The 16,956-nt window shown below is 33.1% G+C and overlaps 3 protein-coding genes across 10 annotated transcripts; 2 read left to right on the forward strand and 1 right to left on the reverse strand.

Annotated features, from left to right (window-relative positions):
- Window positions 1-373: 373 nt before the first annotated feature.
- LOC123321759 (nuclear pore complex protein Nup98-Nup96) lies at window positions 374-7,056 on the reverse strand. 2 transcript variants are annotated; one of them, XM_044909502.1, is made up of 15 exons: window positions 6,732-7,056; window positions 6,462-6,671; window positions 5,718-6,110; window positions 5,203-5,591; window positions 4,435-4,594; window positions 4,226-4,376; window positions 3,929-4,160; window positions 3,371-3,842; window positions 2,638-3,314; window positions 2,196-2,541; window positions 1,938-2,143; window positions 1,611-1,864; window positions 1,105-1,523; window positions 873-1,050; window positions 374-787 (listed from the first exon to the last, which is right to left on the reverse strand). In XM_044909502.1, the coding sequence occupies exons 1-15, from the start codon at window positions 6,787-6,789 to the stop codon at window positions 475-477; spliced, it is 4,458 nt and encodes a 1,485-aa protein (XP_044765437.1). In that variant the 5' UTR covers window positions 6,790-7,056; the 3' UTR covers window positions 374-474. The 2 variants fall into 2 exon arrangements, with proteins under 2 accessions (XP_044765437.1, XP_044765436.1); XM_044909501.1 differs by having other exon boundaries at window positions 4,435-4,702.
- Window positions 7,057-7,328: 272 nt separating this feature from the next.
- LOC123321792 (putative glucose-6-phosphate 1-epimerase) lies at window positions 7,329-10,500 on the forward strand. The gene is made up of 5 exons (XM_044909570.1): window positions 7,329-7,668; window positions 7,782-7,833; window positions 8,339-8,397; window positions 8,550-8,706; window positions 8,761-10,500. Exons 1-5 carry the CDS (start codon window positions 7,602-7,604, stop codon window positions 9,257-9,259), a joined length of 834 nt encoding a protein of 277 aa, XP_044765505.1. The 5' UTR covers window positions 7,329-7,601; the 3' UTR covers window positions 9,260-10,500.
- A 1,562-nt stretch (window positions 10,501-12,062) lies between these two features.
- Window positions 12,063-16,839, forward strand: LOC123321791 (protein rolling stone-like). 7 transcript variants are annotated; one of them, XM_044909562.1, is made up of 6 exons: window positions 12,064-12,461; window positions 14,559-14,611; window positions 15,016-15,162; window positions 15,820-16,171; window positions 16,291-16,474; window positions 16,546-16,839. In XM_044909562.1, exons 3-6 carry the CDS (start codon window positions 15,079-15,081, stop codon window positions 16,784-16,786), a joined length of 861 nt encoding a protein of 286 aa, XP_044765497.1. In that variant the 5' UTR covers window positions 12,064-12,461; window positions 14,559-14,611; window positions 15,016-15,078; the 3' UTR covers window positions 16,787-16,839. The 7 variants fall into 7 exon arrangements, with proteins under 7 accessions (XP_044765504.1, XP_044765497.1, XP_044765500.1 ...); XM_044909565.1 differs by lacking the exon at window positions 12,064-12,461 and adding an exon at window positions 13,916-14,038; XM_044909569.1 differs by lacking the exon at window positions 14,559-14,611 and having other exon boundaries at window positions 12,063-12,461.
- The last annotated feature ends 117 nt before the right edge of the window (window positions 16,840-16,956 follow it).

Consider the following 16,956-nt stretch of genomic DNA (forward strand, 5'->3'; position numbering starts at 1 on the left):
ATATGATTCTGAATGAGGCACAGTTAATTTTTTACGTATTTTAATTCAATTAGTTGAAAATTTGATGTGTATGTGATTGTTTAAACGTGAAATTAAGCAAGAATTCTTTTTTTAAATAAAAAATTAAAGCCATTCAATATATGATAGTGGTGGTGCAATGTTACTCTTTTATGCTTCAAAAGGGTAAAGTTGTTGCTTTTTGATGGAAAGATGGAATGTTCATATTTTGTTGACACTCATTCCAACTTTCTATATCTCTGAGAAAATGTATGCTAGAAGAATATTCAGAAATGTTCTAGATGCATATCAACAGGGTTCGCCTGATTTATAGTGGTATGAGTGAGTCCTAGGAATATAATAAATAACAAACAGAAAAATTACATAATTTTATTAAGTAAACTTTAATAGTTACATTTACATAAAAGGCAAAAAAAATTATTATCTTGATTATCAACAATTAGGGTAATTATAAAGTTATCTGCTCACAACACTGGAATTACTCTTCCAAGATTTTACATTATCAATCCACACAGCTGGAACATGTAAATGTTCTACCAATTTCTTTTCAATTTCTGCATCATTATCTATAGATAAATTTCTGTTTAAGATGCCCATAATTAAATTTTTCTTCAATGAGTTATTCTTGAGATATAGCAATGGTAAAATTGCAAAGTCCCACAAACCATTTTCTTCTAGTTGTGATGAAAAACTTATGTGTAAATGAGTTACTTCAAAATCGTCAATAAGGCCCACATTTATTGATTGGAAAAACAGCATCAACAACCACCTGTAAAAAAAATATGGAGCAGTTTAATAGTAGTATGACTTCAAATTTATATTGTGGATTATTCTGAGGAAATTAAGTAACTTACGAAAGTCTAAAATCTGTTTTAACTGGGGTATGAGTTTCAGGATGTAGAGCTTTCACTAATCTGTAAGTGTTGTTTTTATAAAGCAGAAGTATATGATAGAGTATGTCATAACATATATTATCTTCCCCACAATTATATGATGGCTTTGGTTCAACTGCACCATTTCCTTTGGAGAAACCTGAAAAGGTCATTACATCAATTTCTGAGATACTGCAATTATTTCAAAACAAACCATTTGTATATGCAGCAATAGCTTCTTGCAATGGACATCCATCACTGGTTAAGTACCATAGATATAACCCAAAAGCTCTTTTCCATTCCAATCCTTCGAAAATATCTATATCCTGACTTGAGGTATCACCAGATAGTAACAAATATATCTTCATTATTTCGGGGTTAATATGATCAACAAACATATCCTTGTACCAACATTGGACCTGGTGTCTTATTTGGGCCTTGAGTCTCTTTGTCAGATTTATTTGAGAAATTATCAAAGCAAGAATAGGCATATCTGCTTCCATTGCAATTTTTGAAGCTTCCACAATATCAAAGCAGGACAGCTGGTTGAATATGATATCTAACTTATTTTCTGTAGTGTTGTCTTGGTTCAATTTATTCTTAGGCACTTTATCTTCAATTGAGGTTTGAAGCCTGAAATGTTTATATGAAAGAACTTGAATTTATTTGATACCTATGCTATTAGAAAATGTTTGAATAGATTTATAGGTTGTGACTAACCATGAGCTCAATCTACTTTTAACAAAAGGAGCAGTTGTTCTTCCAGGACCCCATAAGGCATGGCACAATGACCAAACATCTTTATATAAAAAATGGGATTTCCCACTAGCATTAGATGCCTTCTGAAATATTTCATGGCATGATATTAAATAAGTTCTATCTTTGATAATTTGGAATGTTGGAATTCCTTCTTCCCCTTCCATAGTCATACTGCTGCAGTTTTGAGCAATTTTCATGCAATCTGTAATGGCATCCTGAAATCATAAAATAAATTGAGCACTCTGGATGTTATAATCATATTTTAATAATATAAAATTATAGAATTACCATAAGACTCTCATCAATTGAAGTTGTTGAAATGGTATTTAATGTTAATGACAAAGATGCTTCGAATTCTGAAGGTCTCGGTAATTTTACAGTATAATTTTTGAAACCATTACACCAACCAACTTTGTAAGATTTTCCTTTGTACAAACCAAAATCACTATAGCATCTGCTTGCATTCAGAAGTACAGAATCATTAGGACGAGATGCTAAAAAAAAAATTATCAAATCCATGTTTTTTTATTGATCAGATATGAGTACCTATGCTCAAATAAATTTTCCAAACTTTAGGTCTTTGAGGTGGTTTACGGTGAAGTGGCTTTGCCTTAACTTCCAAAATATCAGTTTTGTATGGAGAGTAATTATCAACTGATGAAATAGTAGAGGCACATTCAGATTCTGAAAAAAATGCAGCTTTCAGCACCTGAATGTGGGAATTATGATAGAAAATATCTGTATCGCTTGGTTCATAAATCGGATTGAGAAAGTCTTCTTCTTGCCCCTCCATGTCTATAGTCATCGATTTGTGTAGAAGATCACCTTGTCTTTGATCTCCTTCATCAGTATATTCAGAGGCCAAATCGCCATTCATACTGTCACCCACAAGCTGAAAATCCCATTAAAAAAAAAAGGAAGTATTATTCAAAAGTTTCACCAAAACAAAGATTTTTTTTCAGTTTTTTCATATATATTCAATACTTACATCAGTTTCCATTTGAGTTTTATCAGTTGATTGTAGTCCTTTTTTCTCTGAGAAGACATTCAATCTATCCTTTGCAGTGAGTGTTTTATTTTGGTTAGAAACAATCAACTCACAGTCTTCTTCATCACTTTCTGTGAAAGCATACTTAGAAAAATGTTCAACCATGAAAACCCAGGACCCAGTTTCTGGTCTATAATCCACAAATTTCAAACCATGTTTAGCAGATATTTCAACAAGTTGTTCAGGGAATTTTGCTGCCAAAACTTGGTCAACATTATCTATAATTTCTTTAGTTTCTTTCATTCTGGGATAAACCCTATCTAGGGTAACTTGAGCACGTCTATTTAAACCTTCACCCACAGGTGGCTTTTTGGTTTCATCAGGGTACATATGGATTTCTTTGTATCTGAAATGCACTATTTCATCCAAATTCATATTCATTACATTTATTTCATCTGGGAAATAGACATTTCCGTAGCCCCGACGTCCTATTGTGAAACCTCTAATCATACAACGTCCATCTTCACCAACCATATTATCCAGATCTTCAATGGAAGGCAAAGTATAATATTCAGATCTATTTAAGATTATGCCACATGGACCAACTTTTTTTGTTGCTTGGTCAAGTGGAGTGTCATTAGGTGAAATTTCTGACGTAATCCGCAATGAAAGAGGACCTGAAATTGAGTGAATTTCATTAATTCTAGGCTACACACCAATTATTCAATCTTACTTCTTGTGTTTTCATTTTCAGCTTCATTGGTAGTTAGGTCGATGTCAGATGTATTCTTTCTAGGAACTTCAAATCCATTGGATACATCACCCATACTACCATCATTTTTATTGCTATAGATGGTATTGATAGATTCATTCACAGAACCATTCATATTGAGTGACCAATCAAAATTCTTCCTTAATGCAAATTTATCATTAATATTTTTCAATTCTGTTTTCTGTTTTTCAGTCAATCCCAATACGAAACTTCTATCACCTTCTAAATTGCTATTATTTACCCCATTCAGGTTTGAAACATCATTTCCTTGTGAAAGGTCTGATTCTTTGAGAGACAAATCATTACAAAGAGAATTGTTCTCGAAAATGCTGTGTTTAGAGTCGTCTTGTTTTTTCTTTAACACTAAACGTTTACAAGATGTCTTGTAAAGCTTATTACTATCCTCATCAGTACCTTCCTCAAACAGGTTATTCTGAAAGCAGAAATAGTGTATAATTGAAAATATTTTCCTCTTTACTAGATAAAGGTATATACAAAAAACAGTAGGTATGTACTTACTTTTTGAGTTTTAGGTGGTCCAAGTTTCAATTTGACCTTAATACTTGTGTTTTCATCTACTTTTTTATTATTCTCGAGCATCTTTTTTATTTCTATAGGATTTGTTGTGTACAATGTAGGAGAAGAGGGCTTGTCAACAGGTAACAAACCCTTCAAGAAAGGTGTATGACCGAACTGATTAGTAGCAAACAAAGGTAAAGCTTTTGGCTCTTGATTACTATCCGTCGATAATCTGAAGAGAAACGAGAAACATTAAATCAACATCGATAAAAATGTTTGTGATATTGTCTGCTTTACCCTTGACCAGCTGCTTGGGTGCTTGTTTGTAGAAGAGGAAAATTTGAGGAAGTATTAGATCCGAAAATGTTATTGCCAAAAAGTCCTCCACCGCTACCTAAAAGAGACCCTGATTTTTGCTGATTATTAGCAAATAAATTCGGTTGTCCTCCTGCAAAATTTGCTGTATTGATACTGCTCCAATTTATTTATGTTAACAAATAATTTACCTAGCTGAAATGTATTCTGATTCTGCCCAAAAGTTAAAGGCTTTCCAAATGTATTACTTCCAAAATTGTTTTGCTGGGTGTTCTGACCAAATGCTGGTGTTTGTCCAAAAGTGCTGGCTGTACTTGTTTGACCTAAACCTCCGAACACAGGTTTCGATAGCTGAAATAGATTACTTGGAGTAGTGGCAGGGGTCTGGTTAAAAGTAAATCCCCCAGAAGAGCCACCTGTCGTAAGTGCAGGTTTATTGAAGAAGCTCCCAGTAGTATTCTGCAAATGCAATATTGGGAAGTATTTCGACTAGTATTGGAAAGAAGAGAGTGCATTGATGTACATATAAGTCAGCCTATTCCCATGCACCATTCTACCTTCTATTTTAAACTGGCACATATCATCAAAGATGATTGTACTGTAACTCCGCAAACTAGGTATTGACTTCTGATAAAATGTCATGGTCAAATACAGAAATAAATAAAAAAAATTGGAATAATACACCAATTGCTACTCCAAAACAGAAAATTAAATTTGAATCATAAACATCTAAAGCTGAATAATACTGAGTCGCTAAGCAACCAGAGTAAGTAGTATTGGTTCAACAAATTTCACACCAAATTTTTGTATAGAAATACAAATTCACTTCTGGACCGTTTTGAGTATATATGAAATGGAAAGTTCTCTCTTCTAGTGTGAAAATTATTGATAAACACTATTTCCACCAGTTGTTTTCATTTGGGATATAGCATTGTACAGTAAGGGAATTGTATGATTACCTGATTATTTTGCCCAAACATATTGCTCCCAAATGGTGTAGATTGCTGTTGTGTCTGGGTGGTACCAAATAATGAGGTTGTGCCAGTGCCACCAAAGGTTTTATTCTGATTTGTTCCAAATGCACTAGTAGTGGCAGGAGTATTGAATCCTCCAAAGGTTGTGGTGGTAGAGCTGGTAGCACCAAAAGCTGGGGGTTTTCCAAATATGCTATTAGATGTTGATGGCTGAGTATTCAAACCAAAACCAGTTGTTTGCTGACCAAAGGTAGTTCCACCACCTATTTGCCCAAAACCAGTAGGCTGAGCGAATGCTGGTTTGTTTTCAGTTGTCTGACCAAACATTGACGAGGTGCCTCCAAATGGAGTAGAGGTGAATTGTGACTGGGGACCTAAGTTAAAAATAATAAGTAAAAAATAAAAATGGAACCAAATTTCAGACAGAGAAGATGGCTAGTAACAAGAGTTACCTACAAAATATGTATTTGGTAATAACCAACCCAAACTACTAAACCTACCTTTTCTGTTAGCCTGATAATCCTCCAGTCTGAGTTCTTCGAAAGATTTGTTTTCGTATTCTTTCATACAAGTAATACAATGATGTTTAGTATTAATACTAGTGGTGACACCACCCTTTTGCATGGTATCAGTGCCAGTTACTGGAGTGAACTTAATAGTGGTACCTGTACCCATGGTGGTTGAGGTAGAACCAAAGGCACCACCTCCACTGAAGAGGTTGGAGGTGCCTGATGTTTGGAAAAGAGAACTTTGAGGCTGGGCAGATTGTCCAAAAAGATTCGGCTGTTGTTGATTCTGAGTGCCAAACCCAAAACCAGTGGGTTTTTGCTGTCCAAAGGTGTTGGAACCAAATAAGTTGGTGGTGGCAGGTTGTTGGCCAAACACATTTGACCCTTCATCAAAAGACCTCTTTTAGTAAAAGCTCAGGGAACTCTATTTCTTTAATTTGTTAAGATATATTCTATTTCTTAGGAGTCAGTTCATGAAATTTTTCAATTTTTCTTTGGATTATCATTTGATTATAGAATAAAGGTTATAGGCAACTGTTGGCTTTGATAATAGATGAATGGATGAGTATAATAGCAAAGAATATTAATAATTTTTCAATCTTTCTCTATAATGGCCTATTAACATCATAATAATATATCTGTAACATTGACCTTGGTCATGATGAACTTTTCACTCATTCATGAACGTTTCTGGTGCTATTATATTAAGTGGAATAAAATCAGGATTCTACTCACCGAAAGTTGACTGATTAGAAGTGCCAGATCCAAAACCTGAAGTATTTGACTGAGAGAAAAAGGGGAACATTGAATTGGAAGACGTAGAGGGTTGACCAAATGAAGTAGACGCTGGCTGACCAAAAGCTGGTGTAGCTGGTTTACCAAAAAGTTGATTATTCCCTGTACTACCCCAAGGACTAGTAGTATTTGACGTTGAAGCTCCAAGGCCTATAAAGGAAATATGAAGAAATGTTTTCAGGTATACGAAAAAATGGTATATTGACTCACCAAATGAAGTACTAGGAGCAGATGTACCAAAGGTACTCTTATTTAAATTTGAAAACATGGTGAAATGTAAAGAAGGGTTGAGCTGTCCAAACAGTAAACAAATTCAATTCTTCATCATAGTCATGAATGCAATATTTGTAGATTGCAAGCAACAAGTTTGAAAAATAAGATTATTACACAAATCAAATTCGTGGAACATTCAATTATTATCTACAATGCCCTTTATTTAAGCAAAATGAGTGATGCACAATTTAATAACAGTTTAACTTTCCGTATTTTTAGATCGTAAATTCATGAAAATCAGTCGAGAACACAGAATATTGAACGATAGCACGATAGGATAGGTACCTAGAACCTACTTTTACCTAATGGGCCTCAAGTATAGATTTTCAACCGACTTAAAAAAATAATGCTTTTCCAAGAAGTTATATATACAGTATAACTCAAGTAAATATTCGCCCATTTAAAAAAAAAATCAGATTTATTTTCATGACGGTAAATAAACTCTTCCCCTAAATAATAAAATCGAAGTTTGCGATATCCTGGATAGATGGCAGCTCTTATAGCATATTTCAATTTTTTTATGAAATTCAGAATCCCAGTTATCCGTGGCTTAGATCCGCTTGTTACCTGTTTCTACGTTGTTGCTGCTATTGAATGTAGTATAAGTTAACAAAATTTATCAGAAATAATTATCGAATAGTTATCTATAGATAAGTGTTGATCAACTACAAGATCTACAGGAGGAATTTGTACTTGCGGTTTACCGCGCAGGTAAAGTGAGAATACGGTAGATCGATCCAAAGCACGAGAAGAAAACATTTTGTTCTTCAAAGATAAACAAACCGGTCAAAGACCGAAGAATTTACAATGGCGGCTACAAGCTGCGTTTTGATGGATAGAGGTAATAATACGACATGTACAATAAATTTGCACGGTAAGTTGGTAATAATTTATCTCTTTTCATTGGTGTTTATAAAAGTGATTGAAAAAGCCTAACCTTAAAAAAATTACATAACCTATCTTTTTTGTTTACGTTTTTATTTATAGGTGCCACTGTAGTCTCTTGGAGAGTGAACAATCAAGAGCAACTTTTTGTGAGGTGAGTTCGAACTTCTAAATATCATTAGATCTCTGGAATTTCTGCCAGCATGTACCTGTGTTACGTCTTACGTCCATGGTCGAATTTCTAATCAAAATCACTGTTTGATAACCAGATATTCAAGTACATTTACGATAATTCGTTTTAATTATCTGATTGCTTGGGATTCTCTGAAGTTATATAATTTAAATGCTCTCTTCAATTACTTGCATTTATTCTGGAGCGCATATTTTCATTATGAAATAGTTGATATTTGTCAGGTAGTTTCAATACACCATGACCTCAAAGTCTATTGTTAGAATTTATCAAGAAAATAAGGAATTGAATGCAAAAATGAACCAATAAATCTAATTCAATTCATACTCGTGGAGTCAGAATAAATTTTTCTCTTCGTAGATTATATTGCAGAAAATGAAATATTTTTCCCTTATTTGCTTTTTATGTTATATCACATGTTCTCAGCCTATCTTTAGATAAATTTCACAGAATTCCTGAATTTTTTCAGTAAAGAAGCCATATTTGATGGCAAAAAAGCTATCAGAGGTGGTATACCATTTGTTTTCCGTGAGTATTTCCCATTTTCATCATATTTGTTAGGTCTAAGCCTTCAAGTTATTCCTCACTAAGTTATCCGATTTCTAATTGAAAAACTTTTAAACTATAAAAATAACTCAAAAGATATACCAATGTATTTTGATGGTTTTCATAACATACAGCACAATTTGGGGAATGGCCCTTGGGACCTCAACATGGCTTTGGGAGAATTATGCGCTGGAATTTGGAGAAAGCCCCAGAGAGAATGGCTAGTGGAGATATAGAAGTGGTATTTTCACTATCAGACAGCCCATTTACAAGGAATATGTGGAATTATCAGTGAGTGTTTTTACTTGACACAAAAATTTTTGAACATCATTATTAATTTTTCAGATTTCGGCTTACATATAGGTTGATTTTGAGAGAAAAAGAGCTTCATTTTAATGTAAATGTATTCAATACTAACAAAGAGGCTTCATTTTATTTTACCCTCTTATTACACACGTACTTTAAAGTTCCTGATGTGCGTCGTTGCCAGATAACTGGACTTTCTGGTTGCACATACGTCGACAAATTGCGTGACTGTAACATTTACCATGAAAACCGTGATGCTGTAGTTGTAACTGAGCAAACAGACAGGATCTACAGGAATACATCACAAGAGCATATTATTACGAATGTGGTATCTGGGCGTAAAATGCGCATACAAAAATATAATTTTCCAGACACAGTAGTTTGGAATCCTTGGGCTGAGAAGGCAAAAGAACTGCCTGATTTTGGACCTGAAGAGTGGCCAAACATGTTATGTGTGGAGGCAGGTAGAGTGACACATCCTATAGTACTTCAACCAGGTACTGCTTTTGAAGCAAGCCAAAGTCTTCAAGTTATGTAATAACTGAGTGGATTTTCTTTATGGTATTCTTAAAAAATTGTTTTCGGTAAAATTGACATTGCTTGAGTTTGATGCAGGAATCTTACATGTACATGGAAAAGATGGTTTCAAAGTTATTTGGGAGAAAAATTTCAATGGAATGATGTTTTTGTACCATTACTTATTGTTTTATGTTCTCTCTAAAGATTTGAATTTATTTTTATGATTGAGCATACTATTTTTAGGTAGAAGGAGTGTTTTTTGACACTTCTTATTGCATTGTCATGATGACTATTTTCAAATAATATATATATTCAATCTATACTTTGGGTAATAAAATAGAAGTTTTTATTTCATCTCAAGCTCAGGTGATTTTGAGTTTTTTCAGTATGCAAATTTTTTCTGGGCATGAGATGTAATAATCTAAAATAAAGATGCCTTAATAATTTCATATCTGTGAAGGTGGCATTTTTTTTTCATTTTGTAATTGAGGAGAGAATGTTTCAATATTTGACCAGTTGGAAAATTGATGTGCATATTTTTGTTTCTTACTATAGTGGAGCTTATCAGTTCAGTTTATAATAATGGTGTACTGCCGGAGTACTCCTACTGTTATTTTATCTTGATAACATTGGATAGATAGATTTCTTCTTGTTGATGAGTCTAATTCATCTTAAAGTATTAGTTAAATCAATAATTAAATTAATGTTTGAAGGTAACAATATTCGAAAACTTCATGTGTTGAGATCACCTTGGTGATATCCCCTTGAGTTTTGGTCTGAATTAGTTCCTATTCGTGGTTACTACACTCCTAGAGTATGTGTAGCTACATATACGTTGCCAATCAGATAATCATAATTTTCTATAACCTAGATGATGATAGTGAATTTATTGATAGGTTCATTGATAATCAAAGATTTGATAATAATTGAAGTTATATCTACTTATACAGTGAATTGTCTAGTGTACTATACTATTTCCCAATGTGTTGAATTTTATCGAAAACAATTTTTTGAAGTATTGAAGAATTATCGTGTATGCCATTCCATAATTTGTAACAGTTTTTGAAAGATATTTGAAGTGTTCAATTGATATTTTGTATCTGATTGCTTGTGGTTTTTAATACTCTACTTTTCAGAACAAGCTTGTATCATATATGATTTTACTTATTGATTTTTGTGCAATAGAATATTATTTATATGAAATGATTTTTCTGATGATATATGAGGAACAGCTTTTAAAATAAATAATTAGAAAATTTGCCTTTTTAGTTTTCTTCGAAAATATATATTACGTTTCATATCTTCTTGCTATGATGAACCTTTTTCGAACCTGTTATCCTTGTTATTGGATTTTCCTAACCACGATTCAAGAATGAATGCAACGAGAGCTCGAATGAAAATATAATTACCTCAAAAAATTAGATTTTGTTTTGTTTTTGGAGATTCCTTATGTCGGACACATTCAAGAATTTAGCGCTCGACTTAATTATTCCCTATCTTAAGGAAGAGTGAATGAAGCTGGTATGTTAATAAAATTCCATTCAGTACGCCAATAATGATTTATTGATGATTATTTACGGCCATTACGATCAATTTAGTATCTATTTGTGGTGTATCATAAACTTCAATATATTCAATTCAAAGTTAAAAAAAAACCTACTTCCGTAATTGAGGTCTACTCTTTAGATTAATCGACTATTTCATTCTTTGCCAATTTAGAGTAATGTGTTATGCTTCCAATTTTTATTATATCATCCTTGATTCGACTAAACGACCTGAAGAATTCTTAATTCAATAATACGAATGTCTGAGGAATAAAACTGGGAATGGGGATTTACATACGTTTATTTTGAAAATTCGGTGGTCAATAAGAGCAAAGATTAATGATACTCTTTGCTGGAAGTAGGTAGTTTTTCTTCTAACCATTCCCTAGATGTGTGTTCTCTATCTCTATATGGATTTTGACAGTTTAGGATTATTTAAATGTACTTTACAGTTTCTGCGTGTTTTATCCGTTCATCGTAAGCTTAGATTGATGAATAAAGAACTGAAAATTTCATTCCGAAGTTGCTAATTCTCGAAATTATCGAAATTTTCCAACTCCAGTCTTTGAAATCACAATTTTAAAAAGCTTCGAACTTTGCCAGGTGCTTCATAATGTTTATAGTGAGGTCTGGACAACCACTCAAGCTGAACATTTGCTTACTCATAATATTGAAATAATTTTATCGACTCAATATTATAGTGATATCCTTCAGCATTCTTTCCAATCAATCTTTTCGACTTAGAACTATCAAAATTGTTCCAATAATATTTCGCGAAAAAAAAATTTGGATTTTCATCACCGGAAAACTAACTGAGCTAATCTCATGCGGCAAAAAGTTTTTATTAAGTAATGAAAGTATTTCGAATTTCAAGAGCACAATAACATTTTCGGAATCATGATTTTTTTATGTTCCCCTCCTACGTCTCCTAAGCTCTAAATAAGTCTTCGATAGTAGCATAAGCTATGAGGACTATAAAGTAAATCAAGGGTGTTTTCTGTGAAGATGACTCCAAAAATAGATACGAAGTAAATAATTCACCGTGCTCCAGAAAACGAACAACTGGAAATTTGCAGCACATCTTTTCTAAAGATTAACAATTTCTTGTTACTTTCTGCCTTTCACACAGCTTGACAACTTTCAGTATCACGTTGAATTACCCTCACTAGAACTGCATTTCTTGATTTTATTGAACTCTGAAAGAATCAACACGATAATAACGCGATTCCAATTATTTCCTTCCAAAGATAATAACCGGCCAATATCCCTTTAATTTTGAATCCACTGCTGTGTTTCGGTTTGGCTTTCCTCGAGAGTGTATGAAATATAAATTTGGTTCATGGACACAAGCCCTACCACAAATAGTGGCAGGCCAGGCTGTGTAATTTGTTTGCCGCAAATTTAAACATATAGTTCCTAACCTGAGTCTCGTTTCAATCTGACTACCAGAATGATCTGATTAGACAAGACATTCAATACATGGACTTCTAGTATGATGGTGAAAGAATTTTGAGTAGCCGCTTTCGTTATTCTTATATAACATAACTGAACGGTGGTGAACATAGGTATTCGTTAACTGCTTGTTATGTGTATGTATGTATTAAGCGGTTCTGTTTACATTTTTCGCCAAACAAAAACAAACAGTGCTCCAGATGCACATTTGTCCTTTTAATGTTGGTAAGTTGCATAGTAGAAAACAATATTATCGTTTTTACTATTATTACCTTTACTAATAATGATACCTATAGCAGTTAGAAATAAAAATATCAGTTGTTTCATTCACAAAATTTATTTTTAATTTTTGTTATTGTTAGAAGGAAATAAGAGTGAGAAACAGAGCAAATTCGTGTATTTTTTGAAAATGGAAAATAATATACTCAATGATGGGATTTATATTATTACCCCCATCATTTTTTCATCCAATAAGCTGTGAACCAATACCATGTAATTATCCTTTCTATCAGTTGCTGCATTTTGTACTGAAGATTTATACTCGATGTCCGGCTCGAAATAATAACCCAAAACAACTCCATGGTTCAGTTCACCGTAAAAATAATTTGTTAATTTTTTGAGAAATTTATCCCGATGTGGGATCTAGTTGTTTGCATTGTCGTATATCGGAATATTTCTTATCGAATATTGCGGTCTTCGATCATATCAAAACAAATATTTCCCAATGCAATTCTTGGAACGAAATTCAGCCTTGAATATATAGCCGTTAAACGAAAGAAATGATATTTATTGATATATATATATATATATTAGTTTTACCCTGTTGATTACGTTTTATTTCAAGGAATATGCGTTTTGCATAATTTCCCTTTACTTCACTTCGAAAATTCTATGATGGAATAAGTACCCATATATTATATATTAACCAGAGGAGTTATATACCATCATTGAGTATAAATAATTTAATACTTAATAATACGAATGACCTCTGTTCTCGTATCTTCAGGGAAAATCATCTTATTGTTAGTCTATATCATGTATTGACTGTTGAATGTCAGAAAAAGCCCGTGTATCTTGCGATTTCCAACACTTTTTTTGGAGGTTTTCGGTCGGAAAGAATATCAGGAGTCCCATGTGAAATATGGTTCAATAATGATCGGCATTACTCTGGTATCCAAAACTATCCTTTCAATAATAAAAGGTGTTGAAGGACTTTTTTGGCTGGCTAATGCCAATTGATCGAAATAGCATAATGAATATCCCACAATAAACAAAAAAAGTTACTGAAATTTCACATCAAAATCTGAAATCAGGTGAATTGCAAATGTTTAAATTTTTAGATTTTTCTGCTCATTCATCAAAAATATATAAAGGCTTCATAATCATCATTATGGATGTTGATTTCGAAATATTCGGTTAATTATTTGTTTTTGATGATTTCCTCTGCGTTATTCACGTAACTTCTATGTTTATTATGTATTATGGCGTTCGCACTGACATATTTATTTAAACTGGCGGTTATTGATATTAATATCCATTCGCATAACAAGTGTTTTGAACTTCCTCGTAATGATGTAACTATACTTTAGCGTAGAATAGATATTTCCACTTTAAGAACTCAAAATTAACACTGCTAATTACAGAGTAAGCGAATTAGGAATTGAAAGATACAGAAGCTATTCAACCGAAGTTATTTGTTATCCTCATGCTTTTCTAATCACGCAAAACTGATTGCCACGGTTCTAACTAATTAGAGTTAGTTCATATATATGGTCTTGATGAAATACCGAACGGCAACTCTAGTGAGTATAGTTTGAGTGTATGCGATGCCGTAGTTTTTTCAACACTCAAACAAAGAGTTATGTGCTTTGATTCAGCTGAGTTGAGTTAGGCGAACTTTTTTTTATAACAACAACAAACGTACTCTGCTTTTGGTGAATATTATTTGATTCTCACTAACTGAAAATGCAACGTTTATTGTCAAAAATCATTCATCCCATTGCATGTCGTCGAAAGGCTCCTGCGATAATTATTTATTGTCAAAGATACATTGGCACGGGAATTCGATAAAACTCATGTGCACTTAATAACATAGCCATAAATCAGTCAACCTTTGGTAGAACACAATGCAATAATATGATGTATCCACGTCACAAACAAAAAGAATCAATATCGATACATATTAAGTTTTTCCCAGTATTTCATCACACCGATCGTTATAATTACTTACAATAGAATAAATCTAATCTGGCTTTACGCGTGAAAACCAAAGAAAAGATTGAGTGATTTTCCATCTATTTGATCTCATTCTTTCCCTTTCAGCAACCTCATAGTATCAGGAGCGTTTTAAGAAGATTATTTTCGCTCGTAAATGTGTAAGTATGTTTACAGTCAATTCAGTTATCGACTGCAATCGAGTTCTACTATTCGCTGGTTACGAGTATTTTAACTGCACGAAAAAAAATTGATTCGTGAATACACTCTCATTCTAGTTCAGTGTATGTAACGTGAGTAGTGATGTTGATTTAATTATTATGTGGCCCGCCAGTCGGTCTGTCAAGATTCTGGTTTATTTTTCGGGATGCAAATCAGATGCTAAGCTGATTTACATTCGTCGCTAGTACTAAAAATATAACTTAACTGTGGTATTCGAGAATAAGTTTTACCTTGCAAAATTTTTCTCCATTGTCTCGGTCTTAATTTGTTTTTATGAATTGGCTGTTCATATTCGATGATATTCGATGTAAATTTTATGTCAGTTTAATTATTACATTTCTAGATTTGAAAAAAGGGTCAAAAACTTAGGATCGACAGCGAGATCTCGAAAATATCGTCAGACGGTATGCTGAGTAAATGGAAAAACAAATTCACTTCGCAAGAATTCGGATTAACTCATAAGGATCCTGAGATATTTGTGATATGTCAAGTGAGTATGTGAATTTTTTTGAGTGTTGTAGTGTTTTTTTAACCTCAGTCGGTTATATTTTGAACTGTCTCGTATCATTATATAATGAAGAAAGTTAAAAGCGATTTGAATGCATCTGTGCATATTTTGATTTGCCAAGAAACTATTTTTGTTGAATGGAATAACGTCAATTTCAAATCCTTCTCAGATTTCCTGCAAAACTTGAATAATATTTATCGGTTGACCGGTTGATTATTTTGTGAACTTTTCGCAAAGGAGCTAAAATTACTACCTACCCACGTAAATAGTTCAGGACGAAAGAAAAATGAGTAAACAAAGTTTCAATATCAAACTCAGTGTCGTATCAACACAATAATAGCATTGTAAATCGCTGGATATGGGGGAAATATTCAAATTGGGCTACTCAACCAGATTTCTATGAATTTTAGGCTTGAAGGTAGTTGATTAGTTATTATAATTTTACCAGACGCTTTCTAGATACCAAAAAAATAAATAACAGTTACATTCAATTTGTGCTTCTGTAATAATTGAAAAAAAATTGAAATGTCTGCGAAGGAAGTGAAAGCATAATAATATATTATCACCAACGTTTCGGCTATTAGCATTTGACAGCTGTTTTAAGTTTGTTCTGTTTTTGAATAAATATTTTTGTTTCAGTGGCAACATAAAAACACCCCGAGTATATGGTACTTGCTTTACAGATGGCTGGTAGTGATATATTTCATCACAACATGGCTATTATCAATATTAATCGTGAAAACTAAGACTGATAGTTATCAATTGAAATGGCTTATATATCTTACCCATTGGGGCTACACAACCTGTACATTCCAGGCCCTTTTGGCTGCATTTATGCTAACCTCCTGTGTATTAGCACACAAGAAGAAACCATACAAGCCTTCTAAAGATGGGGCATTCACTTGTTATAAGCTTTATTGGGCTTTCAACACCATTGCTACTGTGTTAGCTTGTGTGATTACTATTGTATATTGGTCATTTATATACAATCGTGAGTATTGCTCTAATTCTATCTCGGCATATCTAATAATAGGAATTCTTTGAATTTTCCTCTCAATTATGGAGTTTTACTGTGATATATTATTCCGATTAAGATTCTTATATTTTCAGCTGCAAAAAATCCTTTGGATGTTATGAATTTTATCCTTCACGGTATGAACACGGTGTTAATGTTATTTGATTTTTGGCTTGTTTCGCACCCAACAAGGATTGCTCATTGTATTTATCCCATGATGTTTGTAACTGTTTATGCAATATTCTCTGTCATCTACTACTTAGCAGGAGGTACAAGTAGGTCAGTATATTCATTGTTTTTTTCATTTCTCCATCATAATAACCGACTGAACTTTCGAACCTTTTTTCCAGAGATGGAACCGACTACATATACCCTATTTTGAAATGGGAGTTGCCGTTCCGAACTCTCCTAGTTTGTGCTGGAGTTGGGATATTTATCTTCGCTCTACAAACATTTTTTTTCCTCATGTATTTGCTCAAAAAGAGGGTGCACAAAAAGTTAGGTCGCCGAAAGAGTATTGAATTAAATTCTAGTTCTCCAAGATGTGATGGTTACGTCAATGAGGCTGTGATAGCTGGAGACGAAGTGTAGGAACATACAGCTAAGGAAAGTGTTGATTGATATTAAATGTGTAGACTCAGAAATATCTGTATTATGTAATTCAAACCTTCAATCCAAATCCTTTATATCACTTCGTTGAAGGTAGAAAATTCTTTTGAAATTTAAAAGGTCATTTGGGTCATAATATCAAGAACCGATAA

The sequence above is a fragment of the Coccinella septempunctata genome, chromosome X (assembly GCF_907165205.1).
Source record: "Coccinella septempunctata chromosome X, icCocSept1.1, whole genome shotgun sequence".
Lineage (NCBI taxonomy): Eukaryota > Metazoa > Arthropoda > Insecta > Coleoptera > Coccinellidae > Coccinella > Coccinella septempunctata.

Excerpts from the sequence above, each read along its gene's own strand:
- LOC123321759 (XM_044909501.1), bottom strand. The coding sequence starts at position 6,789 with ATGTTTTCAAATTTAAATAAGAGTACCTTTGGTACATCTGCTCCTAGT. Across the intron at positions 4,703-5,202 it reads TGTTTGGGCAAAATAATCAG|AATACTACTGGGAGCTTCTT; the intron begins GTAATCATACAA and ends TTGCATTTGCAG. Across the intron at positions 1,865-1,937 it reads CAATTGATGAGAGTCTTATG|GATGCCATTACAGATTGCAT; the intron begins GTAATTCTATAA and ends TTATGATTTCAG.
- LOC123321792 (XM_044909570.1), top strand. The coding sequence starts at position 7,602 with ATGGCGGCTACAAGCTGCGTTTTGATGGATAGAGGTAATAATACGACA. Across the intron at positions 7,669-7,781 it reads ATGTACAATAAATTTGCACG|GTGCCACTGTAGTCTCTTGG; the intron begins GTAAGTTGGTAA and ends TTTTATTTATAG. Across the intron at positions 8,707-8,760 it reads AGGAATATGTGGAATTATCA|ATTTCGGCTTACATATAGGT; the intron begins GTGAGTGTTTTT and ends TTAATTTTTCAG.
- LOC123321791 (XM_044909569.1), top strand. The coding sequence starts at position 15,079 with ATGCTGAGTAAATGGAAAAACAAATTCACTTCGCAAGAATTCGGATTA. Across the intron at positions 15,163-15,819 it reads AGATATTTGTGATATGTCAA|TGGCAACATAAAAACACCCC; the intron begins GTGAGTATGTGA and ends TTTTTGTTTCAG. Across the intron at positions 16,172-16,290 it reads TTGGTCATTTATATACAATC|CTGCAAAAAATCCTTTGGAT; the intron begins GTGAGTATTGCT and ends TTATATTTTCAG.